Below are 13,237 nucleotides of genomic sequence, written 5' to 3'. Positions count from 1 at the left end.
ATGATCTCATCGAATGGTGGAGCAGGCTCGAGGGGCCGAATGGCCTACTCCTGCTCCTATCTTCTATGTTTCTATGTTTCTATGACCAGTTACAACTATCGAGGAATTTTGCTGGAGCTCTTTCCTAGAGGTTTTATGAAGAGTTTCAATGGGGTCGACAGATGTTTCCACTTGTGGGGAAAGAACTAGGAGTTTGTGTAGTTTAGCTGTGACCTCTGCAAATAATTGCTGTTTATAAAATGCAATTTTGTTTTCAAGAATCGTTCAATGATTTTTTTTTGAAGGGGCACGGTTAAAGAAGAGTTCAAGAAGTAGAAATATGATTAATTCCTGAGTTAGGACATTCAACATTCCTACATTACAACAGCGACTACACTTCAAAACTACTTCATTGGCTGTAAGGTGCTTTGGGACATCCTGAGATCGTGAAAGGCGCTGTAGAATGATAGCTTCACTAGGCTGGTACCTCATTCTCCGGTATTCCTGGTGCTGCTCCTGGCTCACTCTTCTACACTTGCATTGAAGCAGGGTTATTTTCCTGGCTTGTTGGTGATCAAGCAGTGAGGGCCACCAGGTTACATATTGTGGTGGGATACAATTCTGCTGCTGCTGATGGTCCGCAGCACCTCATGATGTTTGGACTACTAGACCTGTCCTTAGTCTGTCTCCCTTAGCCTGGTGGTAGTGCCACACTACACGATGGAGAGTGGTGCAGCCATTATATATCAGCCTACATTAGACGGTCAAATCCTGCAGGGAGGCTCCAGGCCACAACTTCTGACACTAGAGCAGAGAAAGTGAGTGCAATGGGCCCGAGGGTCAGTTGCTAAGATGTTATTTGGAGCAGGAATGGAAGACTGACCCTTGGGAACCAGCGGAGACAGGCTGACAGACGGACCGTTTGCCTGCCTGCCTCTCTTCCGCGGCTATGTTCGCGCCCGGGTGGCGCTGCAGATGGGGCACGCGGTGTCCGCCGGCACGCTTGAGGCCTTCCGCGACCGGTGGGCGCCGCGGGGACTGGAGTGCATCATCACCCCGGCCAACGCAATTTTAACTTAATTTGTTCAGTTTTATTTTAAATGTTATTAATTTACAATCAATTTGTTTAATGAAAAAGAGTGACAGGCTGACAGATACAGCGTATCAAGAATGCAAACTACCTCCCCGAGTAACCCGTGGGAACAGGAACCCGCCACACTGGGATTGGCTCCAATTCCTGCCGCACTCGGAGCCCGGCCATAAAGCGGCTTGGTGTGGGAGGAGATTATTATTCTACTTGCAGCAACCAAGATGGGCCATTGGACGGTTGGCTGCTCTCTCTGCCTCTTCGCTGGGCTCTCCTTACTCCGAGCCCAGCCACTGCTTCTCGGCGATGATGTTTGTCCGACAGACCCAGGCTGGAGATTTGAGTGCGGCCACCCAGACATTAGCAGCACCGACTGCATCAGCCAGGGTTGCTGCTTTGACCCGCGGGGCTCGAATGTCCATCCCTGCTTCTACAGTCTGAGGAACAGCCCAGGTAACAAAGCGCTCCTCGACCCGATTCTAGAGGGAATACTTGTGGGGATGGGGGAGGAATCCAACTTGTAGACCAGGACATGATCCACGGACTTGTTGCTGTCTCATTCTGTGTAATGGGGCAGGGTGGACATGTCTGTTGACCGAACTCCTCCCGTGGAGTCCTGAGTGTAGCTGCTTCCCCTTGGTGTATGGTATTGTAATTAACTAAATAGAACATCAAGGTGTATGGCTGTTCCTCCCGCCATCATATTGAAGGCAGGTGTCAATAGTTGAGGTTCGGGGTATTGGAAGGAATTAGCTCGGTTTGTGAATACTTGCTGGAATGAGGAAATGGTGTCCAGTTTGATTCAGTTGAAGTCAAGTAACCTGCTGCTGAAATTGTATAATGAGTGACCCTATTGCTCTGCGAAGGTGTTGATTCTGTCGATCAGGTGGTTATTGGGCATTATTAATGGTACATGTCTGGTCTACAATGGCAGTAAATCTCAAACCTGTGCTTCATCTAATGGTGGTAGGGTGGAGCAAGTTTGGCCTTGACGGTTGATCCACCTGGTGAAGGAACATTGGTGGTAAAATTGGCCTTTCAGTAGAATTGGTAATGTGTTGAGTCTGCAGGATCTCTTCTACAGGTTGGTTGGTCAAGCTGTTACTGGATTAGTAGTTGTTGAGAACATGGAATCTTCTGTAGGCTACAATTTATATTTATGAATTCTCTCATTGAATAGCCAGTCACACCCACAGTAGTGGAAAGGTAACTGCTGTTGCAAGGAAGGTTTTTTGATGGTAAATATCTGCCACACCTGATGCATGTGTTTGGGTTGTTGCTTATAAATATTGGTGGCCTGCAGTAGACCTTTGGACTCCAATGTTTTGATTTCCATGTGGTTTGGAGTTTGCTGCTGATTGGTACAAAGTAGCTCCCACCTTATGATGTTCTCTTGAATGGTGGTAGCAAAAAAAAATCACTATCCAGTCCAGAGCTTCCAATGCAATAGCATGGATATCTTGTAGGCTGCCTGAGAATTTCATCTGAGGGCAATGCTCAATGTTGTGATCCAGGGTCTAATTAGGAGCTCCACAGTCGCATGATGGGCATGCTTTAATCTTCCACCTATGCAGATGGTGGCAGCATCTACCATGACTGGTTCTGAGGCAGTTGATTGTCCTAGTTTGATCCTTCAGGCTGTACTATGAAGTCCTCTATGGAATCCATTTGGAATGTTGCATTTCACCATCTGTCAAGACTGAAGGGTTTTGGCAAGTGTCCAAAATTGCTTTCTAGATTTGAGATGGGTTGGCCTAGATCGGCATGTCTCTTCTGGTGTAGCGGTAGTTGCATCTGAGACTGCATATTCACAGCGTAAGTGTGGTGACCAATTACCTGATTGTCATTAAAAAAAACATCTGGTTCACTAATTTCCTTTTTTGGGGAAGGAAATCTGCTGTCTTTGCCTGGACTGGCCTATGAGTCCAGACCCACAGCAATGTGGTTGACTCTTAGCAGCTCTCTGAAATGGCCCAGCAAGCCACTGAGTTGTACCAAACCACTGACTGTCACTGGGAACCTTCCCCCACATGGAAGGCAGCTCACCACCACCTTTATGGGGCAATAAATCCCAGCCTTGCCAGTGACCCCCACATCCTGTGAATTAATAATAAAACAATAACTCAATCTGAAATCACTGCTAGCCATGGGTCAAGTGATATGCAGTTGGGATATAGATCAGTCATGATCTCATTGAATGGTGGCACCGGCCTGAGGGGCAGACTGGCCGAGACCTGTTCCCAGCTAATATAAATGCATCCTTGCTCACTCCACTGTCAAACTAAATGGTTGTGCTTCTACTTGGATTCTAGTCCTGTTCCTGCTGTGAGCTGGTCTGTGGCTTTTGAGACTCTGTCCCTCAAGTCTCTGGTCTGAGACCTCTGATTTCTCCACGAATGAGCAGTGGAATTGAATTGTAATTCTCTTGCAGTGTGCACAGCGGATGGTCAGTTCATCATAGTGATCTCCAAGACCCTGACCCTTCCTGCCCTCAACCTGTCATCTCTGTATGTGAAAGATGGACAAGAAGCAGAGTGCAGGCCTAAACTAACCACTGCCCAGCTTGCGACCTTCCGCTTCCCGATTACCTCTTGTGGCTCGACCAAGCGGGTGAGTATTAATGGGCCGAGCATTCTCCACCTGAATGAACCAGCTCCCTATTAACCAGTGTCCTCATTGCAGGAGGAGAATGGAACCTTGGTGTATGAAACGGATGTGTTGGGTAAGAGGATGATTCTGACTGGGAAACTGGGCTCAATAACCCGAGACAGCACCTTCAGGTAGGAGGATGGTGGGGAGATGTTGGGGTTGGAGGGATGTGTTGCTGGATGAAGCTCCACCTGCTATTGTCTCTCTGCAGCCTGCATGTCCAGTGCAAGTACAAGGGGAGGAAAGAGACTGGCTTACAAATCAATGCCACGGTTTACACGGCTCCTCCACCACCTCCAGCTTCTGATGATGGGATTCTGAAACTGGAACTGAGAATTGCAAAAGGTACAACGGCCCTGGGTAATGGTGACAGAAGCACTGGGAATGTGTCGATGCAGGGAGTTACTGATTCTTCTGTCTGCCTTTCAGGTGGTAACTACAGATCCTGGTATGTGGATAGTGACTACCCCATTCAGAGTATCCTTCAGGACCCGGTGTTTGTGGAGGTTCGTGTCCAGGACCGCATGGACCCAATGATTGTCCTGAGGTTGCATGACTGCTGGGCGACTCCTGTCCCAGCCCCAAACTTCGAGGTGCAATGGAGTTTACTGGTGGATGGGTAAGGAAAAGTTGAATGGAAGGGCTAATGGTTATAGAAAATGATGATGGGCAGGGAAAGATCAACTGTTCAATCAAGCCTGCCCCACACTGACACTAGCATTGTGACTAGACCGTTCCTACTCATCTGAATAACCACGCAATCTCCTGGGAGAGACAGAAAACCCAGGACCAGGACCAATGAGGAGAGGGAGGTGGGTGGGGGGAATACTGATTCCTCTGATTGCATCAGGTGATTGCATCCAGTCCTGGAGATCACATGGGCCACACTCTGCCAAATGTTAATTGTGAAGACACTTGCCTTCTATGTGATCGGAGCTCTGCTTCTGGCCAAGGACCAGTCCAGCTCTCCCCTGGTAGGTAGGCAGCAAATTGGAACCAACCCTTTGTCTGTGTTCTAGTCACTTGCTACTGTCTAGCCGGGGGGGGTAGGAAGTAGAACCACCCAACATTAGTCTATTCCTACTCTTGCCCAAACACCTCCCCATGTCCTCGTATGTCAAACTAATAATCTCAGCAAGGATGCTATACAGCCCTTTATAGATCTCCATCAGGCCACCTCTAATTCTATGCTGGTCAAGGATAAATAGACACCGCTCAATGTGTCTGAGTAGCTAAGGTGCTTGTAGCTAGGATTCATTCTTGTAGTTCCTCAGTACCTTCTCCCATGGAAGCAGAGGGTAGTGGTTGATGTGTTTTTTTGTGACTGGAAGGCTGGTTCCAGTGGAGTTCTGCAGGGCTCAATACTAGGTCCCTTGCTTTGTGTGGTGTATATATCAACAATCTTGACTTGAATATAGGGGGGTATGATTAACAAGTTTACAGATGGTACTAAAATCTGCTGTGTGGTTGATACTGAAGGAAGCTGTAAACTGCAGGAAGATATCAATAAATTGGTCAAGTGGGCAGAATAGTGGCAAATGGAATACAACCTGGAGATGTGAGGTAATGCATTTGGGGAGGGCAACAAGGAAAGGGAATACACATTAAATGGTAGGACACGAGTAGTGTAGAGGAACAAAGGAACCTTGGCGTGCATGTCCACAGATCCCTGAAGGTAGCAGGCCAAGTAGATAAGGTGATTAAGAAAGCATATGTAATGCTTGCCTTTATTAGCTGTGGGATAGAAAACAAGAGCAGGGGGGTTATGCTTCAACTGCATGAAACACTAGTTAGGCCTCAGCTGGAGTACTGTGTGCAGTTCTGGTCACCACATTACAGGAAAGATGTGATTGCACTAGAGGGTACAGAAGAGATTTACAAGGATGTTGCTGGGAGTAGAGAATCTTAGCTATGAGGAAAGACTGGATAGGCTGGGTTTGTTTTCCTTGGAACATAGGAGGCTGAGGAGACCTTATTGAGGTGGGTAAAATTGGGGGGCCTAGATCAAGTGGATAGAAAGGTCCTATTTCCCTTGGCAGAGGGCTCAAGAACCAGGGGGCACAGATTTAAAGTAATTGGTGGAAGGTTTAGAAGTGGGTCATGTGATTAGGCTGGATAGCTTTGTTGGCCGGTGTGGACGCTGTAGTGTATGTACTTTGCAGAAGGACCTATATTCTGCAGCCCCTGTATACTGCAGTACCAGTAGTGACCACCCCTGTATATAAGCCTGTGTAGTAACATTTGCATAGTAGTTCCAGGTTGCCTCCATTCAGTAAAGACCTGTTATAACCAACTCCTGCAGTCCGTGTCTCAATTATACACGGACATAATAGACGCGATGGGCCAAAATGGCCTCCTTCCGTGCTGTAACTTTCTATGATTCTATGAGGGGACCAAAACTAGGTGTAGTACAATTGATGCAGTCTATCCAATGACATGCATAGTGACTGAATGTTGTCCTTTGATTTGTATTGAATAGTTCTATGAATACAATCCAATACCCTGTTGGCTTTAGCTAAGTTTCTCTACATGGGTCAAGAGAAAATGTTCAGGATCATTCAGTATTGTTCCACTAATGCAGCAGTTACTATTGCACTAACAAAGCTGAACGTGACCCTAGCTTTAGGAGTAATGGGGTGAACTAATTGGTACATTGTAGATGGCTACTTTCTCATCGAAGGAATGGCTTGCACTCTAACCCTTGCAACCAATGAATGAAAATCCCTTTTTTTTTATTGGATCAGTTTATTTTCCTGCTCCCACTGACTGACCCTCCTGTTGCAGGTGCCCCTATGAGGGTGATGACTACCAGACCCTCCTACACCCAGTGGATGTGTTTTCTGGCCTGCAGTTCCCAACCCATCACAAGCGGTTTGAAGTGAAGACTTTTGTTTTCCTGGATGGAGATTCTGCCCAGCCCCTCACTGGACAGGTAACCAAACAGGAGTCTGAGCCAATGAAATCCTTTACTGGCTCCTTGTATAATAGCCTGGTTCATCTGTCTGCATGAAGCTCGCTGTAAACTCCTTTCCGTTCTAGGTTTACTTGCACTGCAGTGCTGAGGTGTGCTCCCCCTCTGCTCAGGATGACTGTACATCCAAATGTGGCCGAAGTGAGTCTTTGATTTAATCTCTTGCTGATTTTGTTCTGATGCAGAATTAGTTTCTAGTCAAAGCAAAAATAATTTGCTGGTGTTACAGTAATATCTGGCCAGTTCCCAGTTCCCTACAACGAGAGGTTTATCACTCTCTCCCTTCCCATATGAACAAACCTGCTCTCAATGGGAAGGACCCTTATCTATAAATGGGAGCCAGAACTCTTAACCAGAATCTCCAGGGCCTGACTGCAATCGTCAGAACATAAGAAATAGGAGCAGGAGTTGGCCGTTTGGCCCCTCGAGCCTGCTCCGCCATTCAATAAGATCATATCTGATGACCTCAACGCCCCTTTCCTGCCTGCTCCCCATAACCTTTGACTTCTCTGCAGCTCAAATATGTATATCTCTGCCTTGGATATCTTCAATGACTCTGCCTCCACAGCTCTGGGGTAGAGAATTCCAAAGTTTCACGACCCCCTGAGAAGAACTTCCTCCTCATCTTTTCAAATAGGCGACCCCTTATCCTGAAACTGTGCCTCCCCCCAGTTCTAGATTCCACCCTGAAGGAAACATCCTCCCTGCATCTACACTTGAGCCTCCTCAGAATCTTATGTTTCATCTAAATTCCAATGAGTATAGGCTCAACCCTGCTTCATAAGACAACCCCTTCATCTCAGGAATTAATCTAGTGAACGTTCTCTGGACTGCCTCCAATGCAAATATATCCCCCCTTTTTTAAATAAGGAAACCAAAACTACGCAGTACTCCAGGTGTGGTGTCACCAGTGCCCTGTACAGTTGTAGCAAGCCCTCCCCACTTTTATACTCCCATCACCCCTTGCAATAAAGGCCAACATTCATTTGCCTTTCTAATTACTTGCTGTACCTGCATGCTAACTTTTTGTGTTTGATGTACAAGGACTCCCAGATCCATCTGTACTGCAGCATTAGACAGTCTCTATATTTATATATATTTTTTTAAATTTGCTTTAAAATTTCCAACCAGTGGATAACCTCAGTTTCCCACATTATACTCCAGCTGCCAAATTTTTGCCCACTCACCCTATCCATATCCCTCTGCAGACATTTTATGTCCTCACAATTTGCTTTCCCACTTATCTTTATCATTAGCAAATTTGGCTACATTACACTCCCTTCATCCAAGTCATTAAAATAGATTGTAAATAGTTAAGGCCCCAGCACTGATCTCTGGCACCCCACTAGTTAGTTTGCCAACTGGAAAATGACCCATTTATCCTGACTTTGTTTTCTGTTAGTTAGCCAATCTTCTATCCATGCTAATATATTACCCCCAACCCATTGAGCTCTTATCTTGTGCAGTAATCTTTTATGTGACACCTTATCAAAGACCTTTTTTGGAAATCCAAATACACTACATCTACTGGTTCCCCTTTATCCACCCAGCTTGTTACATCCTCCAAGAACTGTAGTAAATTTGTCAAACATGATTTCCCTTTCATACAATTAAGCAGAGTCAACATGGCTTTATGATCTAAATGTCCTGCTATTACTTCCTTAATAATGGATTCCAGCATTTACCCAATGACCGGCTAACTGGCCTATAGTTTCCTGCTTTTTGCCTCCCTCCTTTCTTCATTTGTTACATTTGCAGTTCTCCGACTGCTCCAGAATCCAGGGAATTTTGGTAGATTACAGCCAACACATCTGCTATCTCTGCAGCCACTTCTTTTAGACCCTAGGATGCAGGCCATCAGGTCCAGGGGACTTGTCAGCCTTTAGTCCCATTAGTTTGCCTAGTACTTTATATCTCTAGTGATAGTCATTGTTAAGTTCTTCCCTCACAAAAGCCCCTTGATTGATTATCAATTATTATTGGGATGCTTTTGTTGTCTTCTACTGTGGAAACTGATATGAAATATTTGCTCAAAGTCTCTGCCATTTCCCTGTTTTCCATTATTAATTCCCCAGCTCCAACATTTACTTAGCTACTCTCTTCCCTTTATGTATCTGTAGAAGCTCTTGCTGTCTCTTTATATTTTTTGCTAGTTTACACATCATCTATTTAGTCATCCTTTGCTGGTTTCTAAGGCCTACCACTAATCTTCACAACATTGTATGCCTTTTCAATCAATTAGATGCCTTCCTTAGTTAGCCACAGATGGTTCATCCTTCTGTCTTTCTTTCTCACTGGAATAAACGGAGCGTTATGAAATGGCTGCCACTGCTTATCTACTGTCTTACCCTTTAATCTATTTTCCCAGTCTACTTTAGCCAACTCTATCTTCATACCTTTGTAATTGCCTTTATTTAAGTTTAGGACACTAGTTTCAGACCCAAATGTCTTGCCCTAAAACTTCTCATACTATGATCACTGTTCCCTAGGGGATCATTAATCCTGTCTCATACACATTACCAGATCTAAAATAGCCACCTCCCTAGTTGGTTCCACAACGTTTTGTTCTAAGAAACCATCCTGAATACAATCTATGAACTCTTCCTCAAGGATACCCTTGCCAATTTGATTTGTCCAATCTACATGAAGATTAAAATCACCTATGATTATCACAGTACCTTTCTTACAAGCCCCTATTATTTCTTGATTTATACTCTCTCTGTCGCTCCTACAGTGTAGCTACTGCGGGGGGACCTATAGACTACTCCCACCGGTGACTTCTTTCCTGTACTATTTCTTATCTCCACCCAAACTGATTCTACATCCTGCTCTTCTGAGCCATATCATTTCTCACCACTGCACTGATCTCATCCTTTATTAACAGAGCTACCCCACCTCTTCTTCCTTTCTGCCTATCTTCTGAAATGTCAAATACCCCATAATATTCAGTTCCCAGCTTTGGTCACCTTGCAACCATGTCTCTAATGACTATCAGATCATGGCCATTTATTTCTCTTTTTGCCATCAACTCCTCTATCTTGTTACGAATGCTGCATGCGTTCAGATAGAGCTTTTAATTTTCCCTTTACCATTTTTACCCACTCTGAAACTATTTGCCGGTGCATGCTTATGTTTGTACGCTCTGTCTCCTGTCACACTCTGGTTATCGGTTCTCCTATTGCTACCCTGCACTATTGCCTTCTCCTCCTTTCTGTCTTTCTAAATTCCCCTTCGCCTCAATCCCCCCTCCCACTAATAGTCTCAGTCTAGGTAGTGTCTAGCTGTTTGCCCATCATTGCAAACATTGAACTGGAAGTGCAGATGGTGTAACGTGGGTTGGTCTCTGGCTATATAGCAGGTAAAGTGTGATCTCCAGTGTCTAGTCAGGAGTTTTCTTCTTGGAGATGATACATGGGTGGGTCAGGACAAAACTGTCTGCTAACAATGTCTCATTTCCCAATAGAGAGACGCAGGAGTACAGGTGACCATGAGGGAACATTGGTGAGTGCTCCTGGTCCCATCATATTCCTGGAAGGTGAGAGTCATCTGTCTAAGAAGCTGCTTGAAGAGAATGGTAAGTGGAGGTTCTTCAATAGGCCACTGTGAACCCTTCCGAATATAACACCTTGTGTCTCCCAATAGATGCTGCTGGGTCTCCTTCTCGGTTTCTGCGTGGAGCAGCCATTGGCTTCATGGTGGTGGCTCTGTCCCTGTTGGTGGTGATGGCTGCAGTGTACAGGATGAAGAAACCAAGAGCTCTCTCTTCCCAATGTAGTGAGATTGAACTGTAGACCTGAACAAATAAACCAGCTGGACAGATGTGTGCCTTTTGGGTGTTGATGTGAATCATGAAATGGCTATTAGGAAGTCCTAGGTACACTAGTAGTAAACATTAAATCCCACTGACTGGAGGGACAAGGTGTAAACTGAGCAAAGCTTTACCGTCAGACATGGTAACTATCTAATCCAGCACTCCTTGTGTCTAGTTGAGGTTGGGGGGGGGCCCCCCTGCCCCCACAAGAAAAAGCAAAGCCCTGGCTTTTGTCAGCTGACAAGGTGGGGGGGTCATTGGGAAATCCTTGTGCTCTAAAGAATGACCTGATTACAATGTGCATTAGTACTTACAGTAATATTGTCTTAGGCTGCCCTGCATTCAACTTCTAACCAGTTTTTTCTTTATTGAGGATTAGACCTTGGGTTGACTTAGATCCTGGGAAAGAATGTGTGGGTAACTTGGTTTGTTCTATGCAAAAGCAGGAGTGTGGCACATGATCAAGATGTCTTAAATTAAGAAACCACCAAGGCTGCTGCAGTGGTGCCTGAGAACCTTCACCTATCTCGTCTACAAGGGTCATACTTTTTATTTCTCTCCTGCTCCCTCCTTCCCTGCAGCTGCCTGTTTGCCATGTGCCTATGATGGACTGCAGGCTGAGTGCTTTTGTGTAGTGTGCTATTGTTTGGCATGGCACCTCAAGTGAACAGTTGAGGACCTTTTCCTACAGATGCTCAGGCTCCTGCCTGTAGGCCTAGCAGACCTTTAGTGGAACAGTATTTCTCTTTGGACTGGGTTGGGGATTCATGGCAAGAACTGAGCCAGAGCGTCACTGATCTCATTAGACCCAACACCAATGTCGGGCTGGTCAGTGAAGCAGTGCCCTGCAGTGGGGACATGGCTGGCATGGACATAGATGATGGTGGCCATGTCTCCTCCACTGCCTACATGGCAGAACTGTCTAGGGCTTCAGCTGCTATGATTATGCATCAATCCCAACCACATTACAGCCAGCCACCTTACCAGTTGTGTATGAAGGATAGATGTCTCCCTTTGCCTTGAGGGCAAGTGTGATAGTAGAAAATAACAGGCATGTGGAGCTCACTGATGCCCATTTTTTGGTCTGCCCTCTGGCTCCTGCTCTACATGGGGAGGAGGGGGAGAACCATAGCCTGGCAGCTGAATCTAGAAGTTGTGAATATGAAGAATGTATTTTAGCAGCTCAATGTTGTGCAAAGGACTCCCCGGGGGTGAGGGGGAACTTCAGTTGCGCTTATGGGGTACAAAGCAACTATTGCCTGGGCACGGCGATTTTTGCACCATTCGTGAAATTGACCAGATTTTGCGGCAGTGCTCAGCACTACGCCACAATCTCCTGCGCCCACAGATCATGACGTCAGTCGAGCGTATAGCACCCTGGACCGGATATTGAGTGGCTGCACCTGCTGCTAGCAACGACAGGTTGAGGGGAATGTTTTGCAGTCGGGAAGGGACTGGGGAAGTGCTATTTAAAGGTGACCGCTTCATGCCTCTTTGTCTGACATTTTTGCACTACTCAGTGAGACACACTATTGGAGAGATTCAATGCTGTGAAGGAGTTTTGGGTCCTGAGTAGCATTTTGCAGTATCATTTTGATTTAACCTTCCTTGCATGCATCGATTTTTAGAAGAGACTATGGGGGCTTCACTCTAAGCTCCTTTCCAAGGCGCCTCCATTGTTCTTTCCAGCAGATTTGATGTACAGGCCTTTGAAGGCTGGAATGAGCAGGGTGTGCAGGCTGGAGAGCAAGATCGACAGACCCCTTAAGAACTAGCCAGCGCCGGTCTGTTCCATTGCTGACTGACATCACATGAGCTTCGCCAGCCCTCTGAGGTAGCTCCTTGCTGTTGGCGCCTTAACACAGGTGTGTAGCACCGGATTTAGTGCTCCAATCACCTCCAGGGACGATAGAAGCCACGTTTGGAGACGGAGGCAATAATTTGCACTTTGTTAAACTTTGCACCCGGCTGATAATTGCACCCCAAACAAGGTGATCCCAAAATCCTTACCCCCTGCCCTGCCAACCACCCCAGGAGTTTAGATTACAATGGCCCAGATTTTGTGGACAAAAGGCTGTGTGAACTGCTTTTGCTGTTAATATACAGATTGGCCAGCAAAGATACTCCCTGAATTTCAAATCCCACCAGTTGCTGATTGATTTATGCCTCTCCACCATTAGTTTTGCATAAATGACATTTTCCCTTAACCTGCCTGTGCTTTTAATGAAGTTGTTGCAGTTGTATATTTGCCAGAGTTCAGTTTCTTGTGTAAGTACCCTTTCACTGACTGATCCCCTCTCTGGCCCGGATAGTGAACAAAATGTAGGGTCTCTTTTGTTCGTCTTGTGAATTGTTCCACATTTTACAAATTCTTGCTTTGCCTCTTGATCCTTGATCGGAGCTGACATTAAATTTACCCACTCTAATTCACCCTCCTTCTCAGTTAATTCTTCAATCAAGGAGATACACCTCTTGTTCAGCCAGGGTACTGTTATCCTCACCATGCTGATTATCACCTCACACTTCCACCAACTTGGTTGGCAAAATTATTAAAAACCTAATGTCTATCCATGATCCTGACCATATCGGCAGGAGTGACCACAGCACAATCCTTGTGGCGACCAAGTTCTGTCTTCCCTATAGACATCCTCCATTGTGTTGTGTGGCACTACCACCATGTTAAATGTGATAGATTCAGACCAGATCTAGCAGCACGAAACTGGGCAGATATGAGGCGCAG

The 13,237-nt window shown here is 45.9% G+C and overlaps 1 protein-coding gene across 1 annotated transcript; it reads left to right on the top strand.

Annotated features, from left to right (window-relative positions):
* Positions 1–1,261: 1,261 nt before the first annotated feature.
* On the top strand, positions 1,262–10,505 carry LOC147120770 (zona pellucida sperm-binding protein 4-like). The gene is made up of 9 exons (XM_085978387.1): positions 1,262–1,519; positions 3,498–3,676; positions 3,749–3,846; positions 3,927–4,060; positions 4,145–4,334; positions 6,500–6,647; positions 6,755–6,827; positions 10,150–10,260; positions 10,329–10,505. Exons 1-9 carry the CDS (start codon positions 1,291–1,293, stop codon positions 10,475–10,477), a joined length of 1,311 nt encoding a protein of 436 aa, XP_085834513.1. The 5' UTR covers positions 1,262–1,290; the 3' UTR covers positions 10,478–10,505.
* Positions 10,506–13,237: the final 2,732 nt, after the last annotated feature.

This window comes from Somniosus microcephalus, chromosome 3, assembly GCF_052327205.1.
Source record: "Somniosus microcephalus isolate GS21.2 chromosome 3, FLI_Smic_1.0, whole genome shotgun sequence".
Classification (NCBI taxonomy): domain Eukaryota; kingdom Metazoa; phylum Chordata; class Chondrichthyes; order Squaliformes; family Somniosidae; genus Somniosus; species Somniosus microcephalus.
This window is presented reverse-complemented; position numbering and strand designations above follow the sequence as displayed.

Coding starts and splice junctions, on each gene's coding strand:
- LOC147120770 (XM_085978387.1), top strand. CDS start 1,291: ATGGGCCATTGGACGGTTGGCTGCTCTCTCTGCCTCTTCGCTGGGCTC. Junction 1,520..3,497: donor CAGTCTGAGGAACAGCCCAG/GTAACAAAGCGC, acceptor ATTCTCTTGCAG/TGTGCACAGCGGATGGTCAG. Junction 10,261..10,328: donor GAAGCTGCTTGAAGAGAATG/GTAAGTGGAGGT, acceptor GTCTCCCAATAG/ATGCTGCTGGGTCTCCTTCT.